Below are 26954 nucleotides of genomic sequence, written 5' to 3'. Positions count from 1 at the left end.
GATTAAGAAACCACGTTATTCTTGAAAGGTGAGCAAATTTGATCATGTTGTTTTGTTTATCCATATCTTGTAGATTTATTTCACATTTTAGTGTATTCTTACACGGTCAGGAAAATGTTTGCAAAGTTTAACCTTTATGATCTATATATTGATTTCTTGATCATATACTGAACACAAAAACTATCTATTCTGTACATATAAACAATTGTCTTTTTAGAAATTGCAATTTAGGTGCTTATTTTATATTTTAAAACTAGACTATTAAAATTTAAAATATGTAAATCTTAGCATTTCTTTTTCTTTTTTCTTCAGAAAAAGAGCATTGTCATGTGTCGTTTGTAATATTTTCGACGACTAGCGAATAGTCAAAAGAAGTAGAAGAGGAATAAAGTTTCGCCACAAAATATCTTATAAAATTAGCAAAAACATGTTTGCGCAAATGTTGTTGCTGAAGCTGTCTATTGCATTTATGAACTTTTGGAGTGTTTTTAAATATATTGGATGTATAGTACAGTGTTTATCATTACTGACAGATATCCATATTAACAGTTAAGTTTTATAATTGTAAAGTTAGGAAAACAATATCAATTTTGAGTAATGAATTAAGCACGGTTCGAGTTAAAATATGCAGGCATATAATCACGATCCATAGGCTTGGGTGATTAATAAAAAGTATTTGAATGATAAACCGTGCATTATCATACTACAACGCAAGAAAAATACTATTTCCATTCTAACATGCTTATCAAAAGAGAATTGATGAAAGATATACTAAACAACATTAAGCGTAGAAGTATTTTTCATGACGCCATTTGGTTTATTAACTTCATATCTAACGTCATACGACATGTAAGCATTCAATTTATTTTGCCCTGCATAATTCGTGTTATATTGCACTCGACATTAATTGCTATCTGATTGAATGGTGTCGCGTGTTAGAATGAAAATAATGTCATTTGATAAAGTATAGCATGAGGATTGCATGTGGAAAGAAGAATACAAATACATGTGAAGTTTTGTGCCCCCACTTTAAGGGGTGGGGCATTTAGATTTGCCTTTGTCCGTTCGTTCGTCCCTTCTCATGTTGTGTCGCACGTATCTCAGTAAGTATTTGACCTACACTCATAAAACTTTACAGAAAAGTTAATCAGCATGGGTATTTTCGTTTGGATTTCTTCAGTATTGTAGTTATTACCTTGACTTGGAAATTTTTTTGTAATTTTCAACTTGTGTCGCATGTACCTCAAAAAGTATTTGACCTAAAGTGATGAAACTTGACAGGAATGTTGTTCAGCATGTATTGTTGTGTACCTGTGTACCTTTGGTTTCGGTTGTGGTTTTATTCTGATTGTCAGAGTTATTGCCCTTGATTTGGTAAAATTTTGCGATTTTCAATTTATGTCGTACGTAGCTCAAAAACATTTAACCTAGAGTCATTAAACTAAATAGGAATGTTGATCAGAATGTGTAGTTATGCACCTGGGGTTTTACTTATTGATTTATCTCACATTTCTAGAGTTATTACCCTTGAATTAATAAACATTTACATTTTTAAGTTTGGTCGTGTGTAGCTCAAAAAGTATATGGCTTTAAGTCATGAATCTTTACAGAATAGATTATTGACAGTAGTTGTATCTTGTGTTGTTGTGTACCTTGGAATTTGACTGTGGATATATTCAGTATTTGAAGAGTAATTTTCCTAGACTAAGAAAAACCGTACCATTGTGTTTAGCTAATCGTCTGTGTTCCTAGCGTGTTAGAGTTAGAATCAACCAACTTAACAGGAACAATGATGAACATCACTGTGAAGCTGTGAACCTGGGGTTTTGCCCTTGACTAAGATATTTTCATCTTGTTTATGCATAGCTCAAAGAGCATTTGACCTGTAGGCCTGAAAGTTTACAAGAATATAGGTTAGCAAGTGTACTTATGCACCTTGGGGTGTGCTTGTGAATTTATTCAGTATTTGTAAGGTTCTTGCCCTTGACTTAATAAAAGAATTTTACTTTTCCATTTGTGTCACGTGAAGTCCAAACAATATTTGACCTAGAGGCGTAAGATTACCAAAACAATGGAGTATGGGGCTACCCGTGTCCAATGGACACATTTCTAGTTATATCTATGTTATTATTCGACTTCTTTTGTTAAACATTTTAACATGTTTATACCGCATCATTTTATTATAATATTATACCTTTACATAATCTTTACATAATTCTTTGTTGTAATCAGTTTTATTTGAAATAGTTAGCATGTGTTGACAAAATAAATATTTGAAACTTCTCAAATTAATTATGTAAATCTATTACTCGTTACTATTTTTTTCCATAAGATTTCATTTCGTAGATTTTAAAATGTTAGATGAAGAGGGGTGATGATGTTGACATATATAAGATAAAGGGTTAATACGTTTTCGCCGTCATATCAGTCTTTTTTAAATTTTTAGATATTCCTCGCTGTTTCTTTAATTTTCCATTTTCTGATTTGATTTGATGTCTTAATAACGACTAAGCTTATTTTCATAATGTAACACTTTCATTTTTGATTTATATTTGCCATGTAGTACATCAGTATATTTCGTGGATATCTATTTATGATATGCCATATTATATGTATATATTATTGTATATGTGACTGATGCCTCTACGAGGCCCAGCATTTTCAATTAACTGTTCTGTCAGATTTTTTGTGAAAATGTCTGCAGGGTATGAAGATACATTAAGCATGTTTTTAGATACTTAGCTGATAATTTGTATATAATAAAATGTATATATATAATTTTCTTAAAAGTATTTGGCTTATTAATTTGAACAAATAATTAGAACAATGATCAAGGTTGTAAACAAATAACCATTTATTAGTCCCCTACCGGTTTACCGGAGGGGACTTTAGGTTTACCCTCCGTCCGTCTGTCTGTCTGTCCGTCTGTCCATCTGTCTGTCAGTCCGTCAGTCCGTCCGTCCACAAAACTATATCCCGCAATAACTTGAAAAGTACTGAAAATATTTTAATGAAACTTGATATATGGAAGTTTGCAAAATGGAGATTATGCACGTCATTTTTTTCTTCCTATGTTGAAAATTCTGGTTGCTATGGCAACAAATAAGCTGAAAATATGGCAAATTTTACACATAAACTGGATCCAGTGATAACTTGAAAAGAACTGGAAATATTTTTATGAAACTTGAAATATGGGTAGATGGCAGTCTAGAGATTATGCACGTCTTTTTCTCTTCTTCCTATGTTGAAAATTCTGGTTGCTATGGCAACAAATAGACTGAAAATATTGCAATTTTTGCACATAAACTGGATCCAGTGTTAACGCAAAAAGTAATAGAAATATCTTTATGAAACTTGTAATATGGGTAGATGGCAGTCTGGAGATTATGCACGTCTTTTTCATTTCTTCCTATGTTGAAAATTCTGGTTGCTATGGCAACACATAGACTGAAAATATGGCAAATTTTACACATAAACTGAATTCAGTGTTAACTCAAAAAGTACGGGAAATATTTTTATGAAACTTTACATATGGGTAGATGCCAGTCTTGAGATTATGCATGTCTTATCTGTTCTTCCTATTTTGAAAAATATTGGTTGCTTTGGCAACAAATAGGCTTAAAACATGGCAAATATAACAATATTTGTGATTTAAGTCAAAAAGAGCTGCTTTTTTTTTTTGCTTTTAAAAATATTATATTTTTGTAACAGTGATGTTTCAAATATTAACTTTAGAGTGTCCTTCAGTCCGTCTGTCTGTCTGTTCATAAAAACTGTTTCCTGTGATCGCTTTTAAAGAACTTTTCAAACAAATTTACTTTAAATAGAGAAAAATTGAAACGTTAGTGAATGGCCAATGGCCCTTCAGAATGTTGATGGGGCTCTGACCGGTAGGGGACTTATGGATTGCTTGCAATACTATGATAATTGCTTGTTGAATTAAATTTTAAATTAAATAAATAATATTAAAACTAGATCTACTTAACTTTACAACTAAAGTTTTTTACGATGTTTGTCCTGCCTGAGACTTTATTACATACCACTACACTATGATACTTTTATTTGCTAATACATATATATTAAGTTTTAAACACGATTTAGACTATAAATGTTAACCGTAATAAAAGACAAAGAAATTGTTTTGAGCAAGTATGACGTGGTGCCATCATAGCGTCATTCTGTCCATAAATACAACTGATTTTATTCTGTAAAACTGATAAAAAGGTATGTATTTTGAGACACTCTTGTATTGTGGAATTAGCTTAGGAGCATATCATATTTTTTCAATTAAATATGTTGTTGTTGGTGGGGTTGTTGTTGCTGTTGTACAATTTAAATTGAACATAAGTATTTATATATTCTCACTTCCAATTGTGATGTATAGCATATTTAGTCAGTCTATACATGCATATTGATGAAAGAAAGCATGTAGGGTTAGCAGTCGGTAAATTGTAGAAAAATTGTCATAAAGCGAGGGTATACATCTTGTTATCAATAATAAAGGAACACTGGTGAGTCGAGACGATAAGAACGATTATTTTACCTAGCTTTTAAACATTCCATTCAATTATTAGATCTTGAAAAATCGTAACTTAAAACACCGTGATTATCTTGCAATACTGTTTAGACATAATTTGTCGCTCACTGCAGAAGGTTTGAATTGATTTAGATATTTCAAACAAAGACATTTCAATGGCAATAGTTTTCTTTAAAATTGCAATACGTATTAAATCAAGTATAAATTTATAAATGCTTTACTCCTATTTATCTTCTTGGAAAGATGTTTTGTTATTTAAAGAAATACTGATTCTGAAATAACGGAGAAAGGCCGACTTTCTGTCCATTCCCGAGAATTTTTTTTCCCGAGGAATTCCCGAGAAATAATGGAAATGAGGCCCCGTAGGGGCCGAGTGTTCATTACTTTTCGGGAATGGACAAATACCACCATGCATCTGACTTGAGATTTGTTCACTCGATTATTGAATGAAACATTCAACATTTCACGATTTTAGTAGACGTGTTTTTAATAAAGGGGATATTTAAGCGCATAATCCCCCGACCAAGTCATTTATGGGAATGTTTTCACAAGCTAATATGGACTTAGAATACAAGGACGATGACCAAATATTTATCACGTGTAAAGCTGCAGGACTCTTTGGTTTCCTGACAGATCATTCTTTGAGAGCTTCCGTGGCAAGTCGCTTGTGTTACGCAGAAGTATAATTGAGCTCTATTGTTATAAAACAGTCCTTTCCTGTAAAATAATGGACACTTTTTGAAAGAGATAATCACCAAGGTGTATTTTTAACTCAATTTCAAGAAACGTATGACACATGAATTAATGTTCTATCAGAATTGTATAATATATTTAAGGAGCATATTTAGAAACTATGATATTTTTGCGATTTTTGAAACATAACTTTTATTTAACAACTTTATAGTAACTTAAAAATCAAGTTATTTTTCTTACAGACTTTTGTAAAAAAAAATGTAATTCTCGAAGGAGAATATAAGAGACGATGAAAAGTTTATTTCTTATAAAACGTAAAAATCAAACATTTTAATTCATACGGTCGCACCAAAAATGTTTGCGAAATGTTGCTAGGCATATCTCTGGCGTATGATTGCGGTGATGTCCCGGACACCGATGGTTGCAGCACATGGGCTATTGTTCCTTACAATGGCATATTCAGGTCTTCCTGAAAAATGAAAGTATTCGAGGGCTTATTGGGCCGTCTTCAAATCTTCAATCGGTTCTTATTTTAACTCAAGCTGTTCATCATTTCTATTTATTCACAGTATTGAAAAACATCACTATGTTCTCGGTATCAAACTCTTAGCTGTTCACAGTTAAACCATGGGAACAGCTTTCTCCTTATTAAAGGATAGTTCAAGCTAATTTCAATATCAAAACCTCAAGCCATTCACAATATATAATCCTCAGACTGTTTTTAAAATCAAAACCTCATTTTTTTCAATATTATAAATCCGAGCAGTTTCACAAACTGTTTTCAATCTGAAAACATCAGGCAGTTCCAAATTTTTAAAAAAAATAAGTTGTTCACAATATCAAAACTCTTTGCTATTGCCAATATTGAAGCCCAAGCCATTTGTATTGTTAATATCTTTAAGATGTTTCCAAAATTGAAACCTCAATTTGTCCGCAATATTAAAGCCCCAATCTCTTTCTATTGTTGATATCTTAAAAAAATTCTAATATTAAAACCTCAGTTTTTTCCCAATACCAAAGCCCCAGCACTTTCTATTGTTGATGTCTGAAGAAATTTCCAATATCAAAACTTAATTCTTTTCCGAACATTGAACCCTAAGCTATTCTCAATATCAATACTTCATACTTATACTAAATAATACATCACACGAATCTGAGATTGCGTATTATGAAGGATTGCATCAACTTGTTAATCATGCTGTGTAAAAGAAGCCAATGTAGTTATCTGAACTACCTGAAATAAATATATCACATCCTGAAATAAATATCTTTGATTTAATATGTTGAACTATTCAACCTAATGCAATAAGGGTATGAGACTTTCTTATTATTTACCCGTAAGACCTAAACATTACTTTTTTGTGGAGAAAAAAAGTGTTCAAGTACAAACTATTCTTTAAGAATTCCATTATATTTTGTATCAATTTAAATTAGTCGAAACAAATTTAATAGTAAAATAATAAAAAGTGAATATTTGATATCGCACAAAAGAAATATACAAAAGTGAAACAATCAGGAGTAGACAGTGCAAGCAAACGCATTGATCCCATTACCGTTCTAAATTCAACATTAAAGCAAAATAAGATTTAAAACAACAATTTTGAACGACACATATGCCCCCTTTTCTAGCACTTGACTCACATAATTGGTAGTTTTGTTATAGAAACTTGCCATAAATGGGTACATGGAAGTGTTCAATTATGGAAAATTGAAAAATAATGAAGACTTTGTGATAAATAGTTTTCAAGAAAATGAGATATTTAAGGCCTCTGTGACCTAGAACTTTAAACTAGAGACCCACAATCAATAGGGGTCATCTAATAGGTATTACCAATCAATATTAGAAATATGAAGACTTTGTGATAAATAGTTTTCAAGATAACAAGCGGAAACCAAACTAACAATCAAGAACCCTGTGAACTTTACCTTTGACCTACTCACCCCAAAATCAAAAGGTTCACTTATTTGTGATAAAAAGAAAATATGCGGAAACCATTCTGACACTTAAGGCCCCTGTGACCTTGACCTTTGATCTAGTGACCCCAAAAGCAACAAGGATCATCTGTTGGTTATGACCAATCACTTTGTGAAATATGAAGACTTTGTGATTATTATCTTTCAAGATATTGAATTGAAACCAATTTACCATTCAAAGACCCTGTTACCTTGACCCTTGACCTGGTGACCCCAAAATCAAAAGGGGTCATCTACTAGTTATGACCAATCAATATGTGAAATATTAGACTTTGTGATAAAAAGTAACCCAGATAATAAGCGGAAATCGTATTACTGTTAAAGGCCCCTGTGACCTTGACCTTCCACCTAGTGATCCCAAAATCAATAGGGGTCATCTACAAGTTTTGACCAATCATTATGTGAAATATGAAGACTTGGAGATAAATGGTAACCAAGATAATAAGCGTAAATTATATTACCATTCAAGGACCCTGTGACTTTGACCTTAAACTTAATGACCCCAATTTTACTAGGGTCATCTATCACTTATAAACAATCAATATGTGAAATATAAAGACTTTGTGATTAATACTTTTCAAGATAATCAGCGGAAACCATTCTGACATTTAAGGCCCTTGTGACCTTGATCTTTGACCTAGTGATCCCAAAATCAATTAAGGTCATCTACTAAAAATGACCAATAACTTTGTGAAATATGAAGACTTTGTGAAGAATAATTTTCAAGATAATCAGCTGAAACCATTTTGACATTTTAAGCCCCTGTGACCTTGACATTTGACCTAGTGACCCCAAAATCAATAGGGGTCACCTACTTGTTATGATTAATAATTATGTGAATTATGACAACTTTGTGATGAATACTTTTCAAGATAATCAGCGGAAACCGTTCTGACATTTAAGACCCCTGTGATCTTGAACTTTGATCTAGTGACCCCAAAATCAATAGGGGTCAGCTATTAGTTATGGCCAATCACAATGTGAAATTTGAAGACTTTGTGATAATTACTTTTCAAAATAATCAGCGGAAACCATTTTGACATTTAAGGCACCAGTGACCTTGACATTTGACCCAGTGACCCCAAAAGCGACTGGCGTCATGTACTAGTTATGACCAATCACTATGTGAAATATGAAGACTTTGTAATGAATACTTTTCAAGATAATCTGCGGAAACCATTTACATATTTAAGGCTCTTGACCTTTGACCTAGTGACCCCAAAATCAATAGGGGTTATCTACTAGTAATTACCAATCAATATGTGAAATATGAGTTCTTTGTAATGAATACTTTTCAAGTTAATCAGCGGAAACCATTTTGTTATTTAAAACCCCTGTGACCTTGACCTTTGATCTAGTGATCTTAAAATCAATAGGGGTCATCTTTAAGTTATGGCCAATCACTATGTGAAATATGAAGACTTTGTGATAAATAGTTTTCAAGATAAGTAGAAGAAACCGTGTGGTCTACCAACGGACAGACCGACAGGCCGACATTATCAAAACAATATACCCCCTCTTCTTCGAAGGGGGGTATATAAAACTAAGCTTTCATGACATACATACATACATACATTCTATTTAAATTCGCATTTAAAAACCTTTGTATTTCATCAAATGAAACAACTGAAAATGTTCAGACGTAATGGGGTATCAACTTTACAAAATATATGTCATAAATGTATACCTTCAAATTTGAACAACAAAGGGGAATTTGGAAAAACCACAAATTTATGTCAGAAATAATTAAATGAATTAATGTGAACGTAAGATAATCATATACTGGTTTCAGAAACACATTTTTTATCTTAAACGATTTGTTTAATTGAACTTAATGTATGAATATAATGTTAATGATAACTAACAGATAAGGAGACATGTTGATATTCAACCTTATTTTGAATTATTTCTACAATTAAGAATTAAGAAAAACAGCTGCAGATGTGTCCATAGCACGTTATATATCTTGGAACCTCTATATGACATCCACTCTCTTTTTATTCTGTTATATTATATACTTATAATGCATGTTTATTGGTTGAATTATGTGTACAAAAAATGTATGAATGATATTTAATATCTAAAAGGAGCGTTTGTCAAAAACGTAAATTATGATCGTTACAGGACTATATCTCAAATGGAATAGTTGTTATGTTTTATGATGTTGTTTCGTGTGTGTGTTTCAATATATTGTTCATAAGTAAAATATGTTATTTGTTTTTACGATGGTATATCTTCATGTGTTACCTTCTTTCGATACAGATAGTATTATAATCATCATCATCAGTCCATGAAAAGCGCACTTTGGTTCCGACAACAAGAGCTGACAGCAAGGTTGTGAAAATAGTTTGTCAAATAACTAAAAACCAAAAAAATTATAGATTTTTATATGTTTCGTGAGATAATTTATATACTATTGAACGATTTTGATTTGCATTGTTTCATCAACTGTTTTTATTAAAAATAACAATAAAAGTTCAGTTAAAAATGATTAATTAATTAATATTAATATGGATCAGACTCTGGTTAAAAAGCTTAATTGTTAATGCCCTCAATGTGAATTTAATATGTTTAATATTTCAGTGCATTTAAGTGCTATTTAAGCTGCAGGGTTCGGGGATAGTCTTTCCGAAATATATACGTATTCGTCAAGAAGCCGAGCTGAACCAAGGTGTATTTTAAATATATTATCCGTATTCTATATGTGACATTACGTTATTAAATTATCTAATGTTAAATCTAGTAGCAGTTCAATATACGTGGTTTACTTCAGTTTAAAACATTGTCAACAAAAATGTAGTCATTTCATCTTTTTTGTTAAAAGCCTTATGCGATGCACATTCGTAAGAATCCTGGACGTGTGTAGTAACTATTACTAAAACGTCCTGCTTTAAAAAAGATTTGAAATTTAAAAAAATAGACCTATATGAGTCTGTCAAAATAAGACATTCAATAAATTCTTTATTTGATAATCATACACTTAAACATGACAATCGAAAATTTATTGTTTATAAATGACCACAGCTGTTAATTGAATGCTTAATTTCACCATGGACATCTAGTACATGTATATAGAAATAGCGTTATATTGTTCTGCAAGAGCGAGCTATCAAAATCAGGTCTCAAAAACTGTATGACACTTTTCTTTGTTGTGTTTTTAGAGAAGAATTTTGAAAATATAAAATACTATATATGAGAAACCTTTGACTGTTTGTGATATTTTATGTTGTAATTCAGGATAAAATTGTATACTAGTATATTGTTGCGGTTCATGTCAAAGCACATACAATGATCCAATTGAAACAATGAGTTTTAGTCAATTCGCTAGTTACACCTGGCATTATTATGATATGAGATAAACGTGTGTTTATCTCTGGGATGGGACACCAGGAAGTTTCGCCCTAGACTTGTAGAACTATTTTTTTTTTTATTATTATTTTTTTTTATTATTATTATTATTTTTTTTTTTTTTTTTTTTTTAAATCTCAAAAGTTATATTTAAAATCCCTTTTAGTTTAGCAATAAATATTTAGGCGATTGATATACGATTTAAAACAAAAAAAAGAAAAACAAAGACATTTAAAACATAAACCTTTACTTGTTTTTCGTAGATTTTTACAAGGCGTAGTTTAAAAATTTGTATAGAGATACAAGATTCCAATCACAGCACATGATTTCATCTTTTTTAAGACAAAGAGTTAAAAATTTAAGTAGAGTATTGCATATGCGCACAAATAAGATAAATCTACGTACTTTGTGTCAGCATTGTTATTATTATTATTTGTTTACTTGTTTGGGTTCCTTGTGTGCAAATGACAGCATTTATATCTGACACGACATCTTGTTCATGGTATGTAGATGATTTAAATTATAACGTATGTTTTAAAATTGTTTGATACTTGAACATTGATAAAAATTTGAGAGTAGAAATCAACAAGAAAGAGTCGATTTCAAGAAACACTGTCGTATTCATATGGCGTTAATGAATAAAGAAGGTAATGAATTGAAGTATCAATATAAATTGAAACGAAACAAAATACATCAACAACATCACTTGTATTTTCAAATACTAGTACACCCTTTTGTCTCGAATCCTTAGTTTCAGCCTCAGATTGTCATATTGATTTTGAGGTTACTCTACTTTAAAGATTGTCTAAAAAATTATCTACAGAACGATTAGGAATAATTGTTTTAAAAGTAGTCAGGAGAGGTTTTTAAGACCTGCAAATGACTCTTATTGATTTTGAACTCCTAATATCTCAAAGTGTCGGCTTCACACACAAATAGCTTTACCATTTAGTGGCCTACGGCCACTTGCTTTAAAGATCCTGTAACACATTATTTTTATGGTTTTATATACAAATTATGATGCTCAAATTAAGATTTATCGATATTGTAAGTTTCAAAAAACATTATTTATAAATTTAATATTTCATGTAAATAAAGGGAGGTAATTAGAATTTAGTTTTTTATAAATTCTAAGTCAATTTTTCCAAAAAAAAATGAATGCATATAATTTAATGATTACCTTAAATATGTACAAATATTTGCAATACATATTTTACATATTTTTCCATGTTTGAAAATTGACAAATTTGCATAATTACATACCTATATATAATTCAATGAAGAGTGGTATGCAATCTCAATTACAAAACATACATGATCTTTAAGCATCTTAAATGGTCGGGTAGGAAATGACAATTTAAAGGGTCAATATACATTTGTCGGTCATAGAGGTTGTAGTTTAGTAGATTATGTTATAGGATCACAACAATAAAAGTTCTGTTCTGTTCTGTTTAAGTCTTCAGATTTGGAACTTTGTTTCGCCATGATCAACTGTGAATATTGAATCAGGACAAACAGCTTTGTCACTGTGACAATGGTCACAAAATGTGTGTCCACTTAATCACTATAGAATGATTTTATAGTGAGATTGGTGAAAACCTAATAAAGACCATTTTTACTTAGCCTGTGACCAAAGATCCAAAATACGAGTGACATATACACCGTTACTTCTTGGCCGCTTCTTCTCTTTAATGTTAATGTTATATATACGATAATTATAATGGTAATACAATAATGTATCATAAAAGTTAAGAGTCATCGATATTTTACATGGTCAAACTTGAACATAATTACTTAAAATATTGACTCTCAGCGCCGTGTTCAATATATTCAAAATTAACTTAACTATATGTATGTAATCGGACACACGTTTAGTATTTCTTTTCTTGGCTTGACATTTAACCCATGTCTATTATGTTGTTCAGCTGTTCAATATTACTTTTTGTCGGACTTTCCAGCATGAATAAATGCCAGTTTCTCACTATTTTAGTCTCAGGAGCATAACTGATTTCAAATAAACAAAATAACTCGAAAAACTTACGACCACTTTATTGAAATAAAATAATCTTAACATAATGCACACTGATATAATATCAATATATACAATAAAGTGGAATAGCTTGTAAAGTATCCATAGACCAAAACAACAACAAACAAAAAAAACAATATACAGTTTTGTAGATGTATGTACAAACTAAAATATTTGTTAAACAGAATTATGTCATATGATATTGACTAATTTAGATGCATCAAAAATATTATCTGAACAAGTTTAATGTTTCACATTTGAAGAGCATCTGCAGTATTACAGACAATGTTTATTCCATAGAAGCTGTTTTGCGCCGTATACAGCTTACGATGTATTAAGCTTACTCTTGAGTTGTATAGTTCGATCATTATAACATCGTAGACAGCTTAATCCAAATATAGCTTACTGCTACCTGTATACGTGAAGATGCTGCATACCGCCGTCTTTAGGTAGCCAATCGGTAATCATCATTATGTCCTCAAGGAAACGACTACGAGTGCGATCACATTTACGTATACGACATCTACGACAACGACAATGACTATGACCACTAGAATGAGGATTTCTACTTTGATGTTCACGAGTACAGCTACACTACTACTATCACTACTATGTCTACCTTTTACAACTACGAGTTCAGCTTTGAAGTAGACTACGACGACAACGTACAGCTACGACTTTTCCAAAGGAAAAGGACTACGACAACTACCAAGATAATGACTTACCAAACTATGCCGACGACTACAGACACGCCTTTGACTATGTCGACTTTTACGACTACAAGTCGTTATATTAGACGACGACTTCGACTTAGAATACGACTTCTTCGACTTATAGTAAACCTACGACTCCAACATCGACAGGAGCTTCTACGACAAAGAGTACGGTCACAACCGTGACTTTTACAACAAAAGAAACACTAAGGGTAATTTTCTGATCATCACTAACCTTTCTGACAAACATCAAAGCTTAATATGAAGACTGCAGCAATGGTTAAAGTGAACTTGAACCTTTGATCTACTGACCTAAACATATTCAATGTATACGTGTACGTAAGTATACGTAAACTGTATACATTGTCAACTTACGAATACATAACTGACCGTGAGCTGTGTATACATGTACGTTTTTAATCAACGTATATTATTACCTGATGCCTTATATAAATGTAATTTGGTACTTTTCTGTTATGCGTTCGCTTCATAAGCTGTATACGGTGCATCACGGCTTACTAAACGAAACATACATAAAATAAACTTCAATCTAACAACGTACGTTATAAAAAAACATAAATTAAGAGTAAAGCAAACAAAGGGACATAACCACCATGGTAAAATATGAGATACATCAACTGATTTTACATAACATATTTTTTATATAATATATACAGTTATTGCGCTTCCTGCGTAAGGTCCATGAGAGTTGGTAAAATTAACATAAAAGTAGAGTTTTAAACGAAAGAAAAATGGTTTATAGCAAATATATGACTGACTGGAAATCATCATCAAATTTCCATCCTGAAAAAGAACAAATGTATCTATAGTATATACAAGTAGTTATAAATATATCTTTCTCTATCTCAAAGGTTAGGTAAATTTTCTTTAAAGGCTACTGACATGAACGGTACTAACGATTTTACAAGCAAATTAATTAAGAATTTGTATTAGCTCCTCGAATCAATATCTCGCAGAAACGTAGAATGGTTCAAGTGTTGAAGAAACGCAGCCAAGGTACCTAAGATACGTTACTGAGATGATGTATGGAAATGACAGCTATAGGGATCACGCCATTGCTGAGATATTGCTGCAGTGATGACAGAAATCTAAAAATTACTGTTATCAGCAGGTAGGTTATAAAGTGTGTTGTTATATTCATATTACGCAAAGAAAGAAAGGTTCATTGCTCTGAACTTACTGTTTTTTTCTGGTAATTTTGGATTAGTTTCTCTAGTTACATTATTTTTTGTGGGTTAAAAGTGAAACGTACAGAATAATTCATGAAAATGATAAAATATCTCAAGTTTGAAACAAATAAAGGGATTTTGTGTTATACAAATAGACATTCATTTCTAAGGGTCGCGCACGCAAAATATCTACCCGGTGTTAAATTATGTTACAGGGCCCCAAACGAGTCTAGTCGAAGAGAAAATGTTTTCGTTGTTTGAAGAAATGTTATTTGATGGCAGTAACGCTTTAAAGCTACATGCCTCCAGGTGAGTCAAAATATTTCAATAAAATCAAACTTAAAAAAGATGTACTAACATTTTAGGAAATGTAAAAAGATTCAAGATTCAAGTAATATTTTAAATGTTCTGTGCGATTAATGACTTAGTGGCTTACATTCGGATAAAAAATCAAGAACAATGTTTTACTAATTTCTTTATTCTTTGCGTACTTTTATACAAAATTGAGGCGCCAAACTATCATTTGTAATATTTTCTTTAGATAGAAAAGATATTACTGCGATAGATGTAACTGACACGCAGTTACAGGACAAAATAAGATTCACTACTTAAGACCAACTTGCACACTAAATTTTCTATGTTTTTTTGCATGTAACCCTAAAATTTTTGTGTCATTTCACTTTTAGTAAAACCCAATTTAAACTAATTCATTTTAGTTCATTTTTGTTTTTAGAAGCTATGGGCCTCATGTACAGACCCCAAATAAAAACCCGAGTCCCCCCCAATTTCTTTTTGAAAATTTTTTGGGTGTTTAATTTGTTCCCCAAAGGGTCATTTTTTTCCCCAAAATTTTAAATTGAAAAAGCCCCCGAGAAAAAAAACCCTATACAAAGCAAAGAGGTAAAGTTTCTTGCTCATGGAAAAACAGTTTGCCCCTGACGAAGGTTTAAACCCACACAGCCAGCAATCCTTAGATTACTAGCCCGACGTGTTAATCACTTGTCCACGCCGCCTCTCGCAATCGTCAATCACTGTTGAGTTCATAGACATAAGATTTTTCTTAATATTTTATAACGGCAAATCACATTAAATTGATGGACTCTGCTCGAGCCTAATTTACTTTTAATATGTGGCAATAAAAAAGATTTTTTTCTATGCACCCACATCATTGAAAACTTTCTATCTTGAGAAAAACATTACAAATGATAGTTTAAAGGATCGTGCTAAAGATACATATATTGAGTATATAGATAGGAAGATTGAAGACTAATTGTTTTAAAAAAATTGAACCTTGTTTGACCTTAGAATATGACAACAGAAACATTTCAGCGAAATACATTGTATACAATGACAACGGTGTGTTAATATAGTTTTGTTACATTTGTCTCTGTGTAGTCGTATTTGAATTTGTTTTAATTAATTTATTCAGATTATCTGTAATAAAATTCGTTTAAGAATGGAAATTACAGTTACCAAAATTTCCTCTTCAACAACAATATCTCCGTCAATTAAGTCGTTATTGCTTATCCGAAGCTCTCTTGTCCAAATGCTTAAGTGCGCCCATACTATAGAGAAAAAGAAAACTGATGGAAATGAATTGTTTATAAAGCTAAGTTCTAAAAAACAAGGAATCATAACATAACTCTTATTACATGTTTATAACATAATGTTGTTTTTGTTTTGCTATTGTTGTTGTTGTTATTGTTGTTTTTGATCAATTATACAAACAATTTAATACCTTAAATATTGATTAAAGTTTTTTATCAACGAATTCCTTGTCATAATATTTTTTTTAAAAACAACAAACAAAAAACGTCAAGTCACCACAGACCTGGACCTGCGACGTCTTGCATCTGCCGGACAGACACTGTATGCGGACTCCATCCCCTCATCAGCATGGGCGGCTAAATGACAGTGATATAGCCAAATGCCAGGATTGTATCCAGTCATTTCAATAGTTGCAGCAACTTCAGGGAAGACTTCCGCCACATCTCTTCTTTGAGTGACTATTGTTCTACGAACGTAAAGCTGCCCATGAAAATGAACAGTATGAACGTCTTCTACTGACCCCACACCAAAAAGGTACCAAGCAATATTTTCATTCACGCAGAACTCAATAAGAGGTTGATTTCCATAGATATAGCCGTTAATAGAATGGAAGAGGTTGCTTTCAATGAAATCTCCATCACTTGCTTGTGCATCTGTGACGCCTACAAAATTTTCATCACGGAGATGGCTTAAGTTTTCATCCCATATCACGAAGGCAGATGCAAACTCCTTCACTACATTGTCTTTTCTATTCCCTGCACCATCAAGCTTGCCACGTTTGCAAATTATCATTGTTCCCAGAAGCCCACTGTAAGCATCATTTAAAGGATTTGTTCTTGAGGTATATAATGTGCCTATGCAATTAGGCTGGTCGGGAGATGGGCCGGACCTTTCCGGTATGAAATAACGATACGTGCTGGTTTGACCTTGATCAGTTGAAGGAGCATTTGTTATTGGAGTCCCGTCTTCGAAAACGAGTTGTTTTGGGACAATATTGAGAGAAACATTGACAAAATTATGAAGAACTATTTCAATAGTATCTCCAACTGCCCCTCGTATCATTGGTCCTAATAAACCTAGATGCAATTCATCAAAACTTCGGGTCTTCTGCGTAGTGAAAGTGCTGTCTGTAAATTCCCTATAGACATACTTATGATATTGGGTTCCGAGAAACGGGGCATCGTTTCTCACAAAAATGTAGCCTGTACTGAAAAGGGCAAAAAGGAAAGGTCATTAAGATATGTGTCAAAATATTTACGACTAAGTAAAATACTAGATATTAAAAAAAATTATGGTGTATTCAAACCATATCGTAATTTACATTAAAGTGCTTTCAGATTATTTACATGTTAGCAATATAATGTTAAATATAACGTATAAGTGTTAACTACAATATGTTAATATGAAAAATGTTGATGCATTTCAGGTGTTGCTATCGGCATAAAATGGGTTCGGTGATTAAAAAAAATGCAACAAACATGCCAGTGACTTTCATTAGATTATTTCAAGTCGTTTTTAAAAACGCTCTAATAAGTAGTAAACAATTCTAAAAGATGTATGTATCTATAACTAGCTTTGGGTTGTCAATACCTATGATAAATATGCAAAACTTTGACGTAAGATGAAATAATCCACAATTACGCTTATTGTGTAGAATTTTAGCATTTCAAAACCATTTTAAACTTTAAATATTCATGAGTTTTCGAAAAATTATAATGTTTTGAGATACAATTTAAAAGAAAGTTACATTCGATAGCATGCTTACATACCCAATTAAATAAATCTGTTTTAGGATATCACAAATTAACATTTAACTGCAAAGATAAACCCAGATGTTATGGTTTTACTGGTCACTATTTGTTATATACAGTATTTGTAATATTCTTACCGGTCACTTTATGCCATATATGTAATAATTTATGTGTTCAGTATATTATCAACAGTTAATGTTACAGTCATACTGGACACTTCATGTTAAATATAGTGCATATAATAGTCTAACTGGTCACTATATGTTACATACAGCATATGTTATAGTCTTAAGATCACTATATGATATATACAATGCATGTAATAATCTAACTGATCACTATATGTTATATACACTGCATGTAATAATTAACTGGTCACTATATATACACAGCATATGTAATAATCTAACTGGTCACTATATGTTATATACAATGCATGTAATAATCTAACTGGTCACTATATGTTATATACACTGCATGTAATAATTAACTGGTCACTATATATACACAGCATATGTAATAATCTAACTGGTCACTATATGTTATATACAATGCATGTAATAATCTAACTGTTCACTATATGTTATATACACTGCATGTAATGATTTTACTGGTCACTATATGTTATACACAGCATATGTAATAATCTAACTGGTCACTATATGTTATATACACTGCATGTAATAATCTTACTGGTCACTATATGTTATATACGATGCATGTTATAATATAACTGGTCACTATATGTTATATACAATGCATGTAATAATTAACTGGTCACTATATGTTATGTACACTGCATGTAATGATCTTACTGGTCACTATATGTTATATACAATGCATGTAATAATCTAACTGGACACTATATTGTATATACAGCATATGTAATAATCTAACTGGACATTATATTGTATATACAGCATATGCAGTAGTTATACAGCATATGTATTAATCACACTGGTCACTATACTTACGCATCTTCATCCAGGAGCGAACTTCCGTCAACAGGATCGATCTTGACTGGACAATAATCCCAGAGAATGGGAACGATACCGATATAGTATGTGCGAGTTATACCAAGTAGACCTGGTGGTACTCCGTCCTGTAGACTCACGTATCCTGTTCCAGTAGTCATCATTACATTATACCAAGCATACATGCCTTCATATGTTAGACTTATCTGACCATCTCGTATCAACAAGTGACCTATTTGTATAGTGAATAGTTATAAATAAGTTTACCTGTATAAATACACTTAACTTGTTTGTGAATGATATAATATCATTTTTAGAATAACACTTTCCTATTTTATCAGAAAAACTATATAAAAATCAATATAATAAATTGTTCTGCGTATTCATGTATTTCAAACTAATACTATAATTCTGTCCGTGAGACAAAGAAAGTTCTACTTGAAAAAACGAAATTTCTTTAGAATGCTAATCATAATGATTGCAAATTAATTCAAAAATGAGCTCTTTTTTGTCACGCTGACTGTGAGTTATTTGCTGAAAACCTGAGTTTTTAAATATATTTACACTTGATAAAATTGAATACAAAACGCTGTTAATGTAACGTACTAGAACAATGTACTTATTAGTAATGCATAATCAAAAAACAACTCTGAAATATAGTGTATAAAATGTTCATTTTATCAGAATTATTCTGGAAAGGAACTGTGTTTTAATTTGCGTTTAGCTAAAATGGATAAAAACGTTTATTTGACATTTCAAACCAAACGTTTCTATAAGTGTGCATAAAGATATAGTTATATCCACTTTCATCTCGAATTTATCATTTAACAATTTCAGTTCTTGCACTTTACGATTTATCTTCTTCACACCTACACGAATTTATAAGTTTTATTTATAAACTGATAAATGATTTTACAATGCCTCGAATGATTTTATGATTTTTGTAACTTTCGTCTTTATTTGTTCACAAATTCATATTTTCACGATCTTACATGGTAAACTGGTTAATTTTCACAATTTTGGGAGGAACATTAATTTAAAATTTCACTTTCAGTTTTTCTAAAATAAATTATAAAACTGACATGATAGAAACAGCGCTTACCATTTTGATCAGGAATCATGATGAGGGATTGGCCAGTCCCAGGATATACTGAAAACGTATCTAAATTTCGACCATCAACATTGAATGCGTTACCCTCAAATACAACATGGTGATGATCAGTCTGACCTCCGGAGCCATATATATGCCACGCAACAATGTCTCCAAGATACATATCTAAACCTTCAAGTGTGCCGTATGTCCTCCCATTGATGGCTAAATAATATGATATATCAAATGCTTGTATTTAATGTATATGCTTATTTACTTCATTTTAAAGAAAGCAATGTTGTGGTAAACTGCTTCTAACTGTAGAGTTTTGATACTACGAGTATGTATAAAAACGTTCTCTATCAAACCAAAACAGGTGACTGATGTTAATGAAACTTTTCATAGCAGTTTCTTGTTTACGGGCAGTAACTGACTTTAGAACATTGACCTGGTGCTGACTTAAGAGTTGGCATAAAATGAATGAAACACCCAGCATAGACACATCTGGTGTTTAATCACTAAGCAGATGCTTCAAAGGATTCCACTGATGTTTTTTTTGTTTTTACACTAAATGACTGCAATCTTTTTTCAAGACTTGTGCACCATTTCATGTGGGTCTGAAGACATTCTCTCTCTCCATTTACCCAGAATAACAATTTTAATTATGCAAAATGACCAATTAAAAAAATAAAAACGTTGCAAAGCTTTTCACTGAACCCGGCCTCAAATCGTGCAAAATTCGATTTTAACTATTAAACTGTAAACATATTTCTTTAATATCTTTTACAGATTTTTACTATTTTAAGTAAATCACTTGATCTTTGCTAAAATTTAAAATATTTTATGTTTTTAGACTTTTGGACCTTATTGGAGTTCCTTCAATTAAAGTCTCCAAAATACATATTCATATAAAATACAAAATAATGTATACATCATATTGTTAATAATATTTTCATATATATTATTCATATTTGTATGTACATTATGTAATGCATCAAACCTCTCATTTGATTAGACAACTGGAAGTCCTCATCATTCTTATCAACAGCAGCTGTTATAAATGTAGCGATATTTTCATCAATGTACCAAGACAAGTTTTCATCAAAAATCATCCAGTGTAAATAGAACTCCCTATCCACTCCAATCTAAACAAATATGAACACGACAATACATTTAAAGAAAACAAATGAACAAAATTGGATACTGTTAAAAAATTGTATCTTACGAAATTTTTTTATCAGACTTGTTTAACGTTATTGCATAAAATCCTCAACGTGAAAACCAATATCTTTAAAGAGGTTTTAAAATGTTTTTAGAGATAATAACTACCTGTGCAATTTAGCATTTTGATAACCAAGATTTATTATTATCTAATTAAAAGTTGCAAGTATCAAAATACTAAAGTCCTTTTGCAAACAAAATGCCTATATACAAAAAATAGTGACCATTTAAAAGTTATCACTCAAAGATGTTATATAATCGTACCAAGCTTCCGTCATCCGCAAGAGTTCTGTCTTTACATACAAGCAAAGGACCAATTAGACCTGTATGTATATCTTTATTAAAGTCAACGGCAGAATTATACATATACACGACACAATCTTCGTTATGAGCTAATGGTGCTGCTTCTACTGGAACATCAAACTCGTATGTCTTCACTTCATTTGGAGGAACAACCAAACCACTTAGTACTAGAAACATATAATATCATTTCTCGTTTGCTAGTTCCCATTTTATTTAATTGAATATAAACCTTAAAGTTTATTTATTTTTATTTTTAACTGTATTTTTATTTATCTACATTGTGTTTATTTATTTTTACTGTTTTAGGGAGTGAGTCGAGGGAGGAGCTTAAGGTCTCTTCTTTTGAAGACAACCTTAGACATTCAAATGTCGGTATCAGACAAAAATATACCTCTAACACTTACTCACTATCTTTAAGTTATTGAAAACGTGTTTTCTTAAGGCAAGGGAATTTTCTAAGCAAAAGCATACCTGACAGCTCATTATTGTAAACCATCCCTTCATTCGATTTTGTCATTGCTACTCCATTAGCTTGAAAAGAGAAAGTTCTGTCAGCAAAGTTTTTAACGTGTACAATAACATGATCACCAACATGACATTTTATTGGTGGACCTGCCAAACCCCAATGCACCTCGCGATCTTTCTTTGTACCGAATGTTCCGTCTGTGTATTCAACAAATACCGCCTTTTTATATATACTTCCAATACGATTTGTATCGTTTTGAAGAAAAATCTCGGAATCACTGCAAAAGCAAAATCAGATAAGAAGTCAAAACTTTAAATAGGCAAAAAAACATTGAATGTGTGGGTTTTCATAATAACGGATGTGCCTGATTTATAAAACAAGCAACTAGAGATTACTCAATATGGTTCAGGCTGTAACGCCTTCTTGTACGTTTTGAACAAAAGCACATACTTACTGTATATCAAATTTGATGTGAATATAAAATATTAAATACTATACAAATGGTGATAAGCAGAACACTAATCATTGAATCACTGGGGAAGTAAGTGGCTTGTTTTCTGCTTCCAAATACCAATAAGTTGATGAATGAACCACATTATTTCATTCAAAGACCTTTCTCAGTTTTAATCATTTGATCATGTGATTTAATTAGAATATGTTCTTACTCAAATTTAAAACGTACGCTTTTGACAAAATTCTAAGATTGTGATACTAATAATATGCAACTTGTAAAACGTGAGGCTAGAGGTATCTGAAAATCGTTCTACATCAAAAACCCAACAACTATATTTTAATAAGTTATATATATAGTCTGGCGAGTGTTGTTAACATCTTTTTTCTTTTGAAAACTACGTGAAATCTACCAATGTCGTTTCTAGTCAATACTTTGAAAATGGCACACGTTTCTTAAAATGTTAGCCACAACTATTGTACACAAAATTAATAACCATCATTATGAAAATTAGTGACAGCAAAATTTAGATTGGAACTGTAAAATCTCTCTCTCTTGGAAGAAAAGATATGAATTATTTCCAGCTTTACTTACAGATGAGTGACATCTTCTGGTGCGTAATCCCAATAAACGTTTTCAATTGCAAGAAAGTAAGTCCGAATATTTTCACCATTTCCAGTATTTGTACAAATGTTGCCCTGTCCTTGACAAGGCTGTATGTCAAAAAATGCTTGCATTCCATCTGAAGATAAGAAAGATATGAGCCGCGTCACGACAAAACCAACATAATGGGTTTGCGATCAGCATAGATTCAGACCAGCCTGCGCTACCGCGCAGTCTGATCAGGATACATGCTGTTCGCTGCAAGTAGAAAAACTGATAGCGAATAGCATGGATCCTGATCAGACTGCGCGGATGCGCAGGCTGGTCTGGATCCATGCTGGTCGCAAACCCATTATGTTGGTTTTGTCATGACACGGCTCATATATATATACAAGTGATAAACATGCAATTAAACAAAAGCAGGATTTCTTTACATGTTTACTTCACAGTGATATATGAAGTGATCAATACTTGCATGTCACAATACTGAAAAATATGATGCTGTTGTTTTTCAAAACGTTTATGATATAAATAAATTTTAGAAGTAAACAAGATCCATACAATAATATATATTGAAAAAAAAAACTGACAAACCTTTATCAAAGAATTATGAAAGTGAATAAGAGAAATAGAACCAACTTTTACCTAAAAATTACAGATTCTTTTTGAAAGGAGCATTAAAAGCAGCTGAAAGTCAGCGAAAAGTAAAAAAAATATCTATCGTTGACTGGCATCAAGTTTAAGTACACGCAAGATAACCAATGACCCTTGACATGAAAATGTAAAGGTACTAGCAATATTTTAGTACTGACACACACCTTGATGAAAAATATTTAAAAACAAATGACATAAATAACAAAACGTTGGAAAATGTAAAATGAAAATGTAATCGATATAACTGTATTTATAACATGAGTACCGTCAAAGAACTCCTGATTTCTGGTATAAATAAGCCAGCGTCCTACATTTACCGGTGTCATAAAGCCAGAATAAACGCTCGCGGGATGCAGGTCAACGGTATCCGTTCTAAAATAAATTAAAAGTAAATAAGATAGATTTTTCTCTTCTTAACTGCATTCTGTAAAGCTGTATAACACTATATGTCACTGCACTTTTCTGAATATTACCAGGACGGATTTTACTTAAATTTCTAGAAATGCAAGTGAGACTATTTGTGATAAAATAAAACCTCAAGTTTTCAATTTCCATTGTCTGTCCGCTGATGTGTACTGTATGTATTCCACGCTGGATGGACATGAAATACCAAACAACATTTTCCCCCTCATATGCCGGGAAAGCTGGACCATTGCCAAACACATATCCATTTATATGAGCCATTTCGTTACTCTTTGCAAAATCATCGTCTCCATCGTCCTAAAAAGATTTTATACTAGTTTTAATCATTAAAAAAATCAACTCGTATCGGTGCAACAAATCTAGAAACTTTCATTTCCTGGTTTTAAAAGTGTCGGATCAAACATCCCTGGTTATTTCTTGTTATTTAGACACTCATACATGTGGTGTATTAAAAAAATAATAAGAAAACGGAACACTGCAAAGTATACAAGTTTTTTATAAATAAATAGTACCTTAATTTATAAACATTAAATTCAGCAATATTGCAAAATGTTATGTTGCCAATACTAATGATTTATAGATATTGCCTGTTCATTGTAAAACAACACTTATCTATCTGTTAAAAAAACACCTCTAACCTACTTTAACTGAAACGGATAAATAAAGAGTAATGCAAGATTGCACAACCGTGCAGTCTGACTAGAATATAACTTTAAATATTCATTTGATATCACCGAAACTAATAATGTACTATTCCAACGGAAACTACTGAACCGGTTCATCAGTTTAGGTTATAAACTGTTAAATGCAAAATCTATTTTTCGTACTTCCGTTTTCTCAAATTGACAAAGTGACGTCATTTGTATTACAGATGTGTCTGACATTTTAAAGGATTTACTGATATTATTACATTGTTTGAGGGGGGTGTTGTTGTTCTTCTTCTTATTATTTTATTTTTATCATCATCATCATCATCACCATCATCATCATCATCATCATCATCAACAACATCACATTGATTTGTTATTATTGCAATACTCCATGTAAGGTAACCATTAGAAAAAAAAACCAGAACAAATCTTGATGCGTACAAATATTATTAAAAGGCATGTGTTAAATGAAAGAAAAAGTAAATATTTTTTTACAAAAAGACTCTGGCACAATGCCGGATTTCCGCATTTCTGCAAGTTGTGCTCAATATACCAACTGTTGCCCTCTATCATAAGATCTGCATACATGTATAATTCGCGGTCTACGTCCTTGCGATTGCCATTTTTATCGAGAGTCCCTTTAATAAATCAAAAATATTCATACATACAACAATAATAGTCTTTATCATTTCATTGTTGTTTTTTTTTCATATTTAACCAACAATATCAACAAAATAAAATAAGAATGCAAATGTGTCATCATAACATAACTGCCCACCAATCTTAAGCAGATTCTCATCGATACCCAAATTACATTATATCACGCAGCAAAAACGTTCAACATTGACCATTGACTTTCTACTTTCTAAAAAAATCTTGATATAATGACGCAATTAATACTGACAAAAGGTAAAGTACAGTAAAAAAATCCTCAATAAAGATCGCCATCGGGACTGGACCAAAGTGGTCTTAATTGCGGGGTGGTCTTAATTGTGGATATTCTTATTATTGATGACACACGTTATGATCAGGGCCTAATTAGTCATTTTGTATGAACAAACAATAAGTATTTTAACCTGCAAATACAATATGAAAGTATGTCTGATGGGAAGAAAACATATTTCTGAAGAATTTCTATATCAAATTTTCTTTGTTCTGATTTCAATAGTAATTATTGTATGGTGTACATAATTCACATATCATATCAGACATTATTTTGTCACAAAACAAATGTTCATAAAGCAACATTAAATCACTGTGAAATCAACATTCTCAACTTTTTCGTTAAATATCCCATAAATAACATTTTTGACACCTTGTGTAATCAAGTGTTATGCCTAAGAGCAATCAAACAGATAATAGCAACACATTTAAGATCTAGGAAGGTGTTGATTTTAATATCAGTGGTTTCAATAGTGAGGTCAAATAAAGAACAAAATAATGAATTGTGGTCTTAAAAGTGGATAAGTGAGGTGGTCTTAATTCTGGATCATGTAACCATTGACATAAAGAACAGAAACTTCTGTTCTTTTAAAAACTGGTCTTTAAAGCGGGGTGGTCTTAAATCCGAGGTGGTCTTAAGTAGGAATTATACTGTAGTAATGAATATCTAAAATTTACGATCCTAAGAACTAATCATTTAATTATTCATATTGTCCAAGAAAAGTATATAAAACAGTTTTCTTTACCTTGATTGCAGATAAGAGCAACACCAAACAGTCCAGTGTCTACATCAAACCCAGCACGGACGTGAGAGTGGTAGGTGAAAGCAGCACAGTGATCATGAAAATCGTTACTGTCTGGTTTGTGCAGCTTGCTGGCTATCCAAACGTAAGTAAAGTTTTCACCAGGTAAGATACCGTTATCCTCTATATCCGTCCCGCTAGTTCCATCTAAATATGTTGCCCCTAGTATATAGATTACAAATTAACGATAAAATGATGCTATATCAGGAATAAAATTGTATGATAATCATTCTATTATGACACTTATTTAGACATCAGTAATGTGCATTTCTAACTTTTTATAATGTTAATTGCCTGAAGGCAACTGGGTGTTATTCTTATTAATGCAAGAGACCACGAGTCAAAGAAATTTGCACTGTTACATGGATAACACAGTACTTTAAAACTAAAAGGAGATGCCACAAAATCATGCCCCATGTCTCACAATCGTTGTCCCATTATTGTACTTTTCTCTTGCGTATCAATAAGATAGGTGTTTCCGTTAGTTGTACACATGCTGGAAATTTTATCCGGCATAGGGGTACTAGAAAAATCTAGTTCTTATAGTTTGGCATCATTTGGCCTATTGGAAAATAGTAACGGATGAAATGT

At 31.7% G+C, this 26954-nt stretch overlaps 1 protein-coding gene across 4 annotated transcripts in view; it reads right to left on the bottom strand.

Moving 5' to 3' along the window:
* Nucleotides 1-26954, bottom strand: part of LOC132729396 (hephaestin-like protein) — a 108805-nt gene that overhangs the window by 69037 nt on the left and 12814 nt on the right. For 2 of the 4 annotated variants that reach the window (XM_060715161.1, XM_060715158.1), the window contains exons 4-16: nt 26307-26525; nt 25114-25256; nt 24081-24265; nt 23811-23917; nt 22883-23030; nt 21843-22114; nt 21333-21538; nt 20848-20992; nt 19860-20072; nt 18758-18989; nt 16316-17239; nt 15958-16049; nt 12599-14098 (exon numbers count right to left, since the gene is read on the bottom strand). In XM_060715161.1, the coding sequence (XP_060571144.1) occupies nt 16001-16049; nt 16316-17239; nt 18758-18989; nt 19860-20072; nt 20848-20992; nt 21333-21538; nt 21843-22114; nt 22883-23030; nt 23811-23917; nt 24081-24265; nt 25114-25256; nt 26307-26525 (2843 nt within the window). In that variant the 3' untranslated portion in view covers nt 12599-14098; nt 15958-16000. Of the gene's footprint in view, nt 1-12598; nt 14099-15951; nt 16050-16315; nt 17240-18757; nt 18990-19859; nt 20073-20847; nt 20993-21332; nt 21539-21842; nt 22115-22882; nt 23031-23810; nt 23918-24080; nt 24266-25113; nt 25257-26306; nt 26526-26954 lie in introns of those variants that run through there. The other 2 variants (XM_060715160.1, XM_060715159.1) reach the window with 2 other exon arrangements.

Source organism: Ruditapes philippinarum, unplaced genomic scaffold (genome assembly GCF_026571515.1).
Source record: "Ruditapes philippinarum isolate M1 unplaced genomic scaffold, ASM2657151v2 ctg1357_1_1_1_1, whole genome shotgun sequence".
Lineage (NCBI taxonomy): Eukaryota > Metazoa > Mollusca > Bivalvia > Venerida > Veneridae > Ruditapes > Ruditapes philippinarum.
The sequence above is the reverse complement of the archived record's forward strand: the minus strand, read 5'-3'. Positions and strand labels throughout refer to the sequence as shown.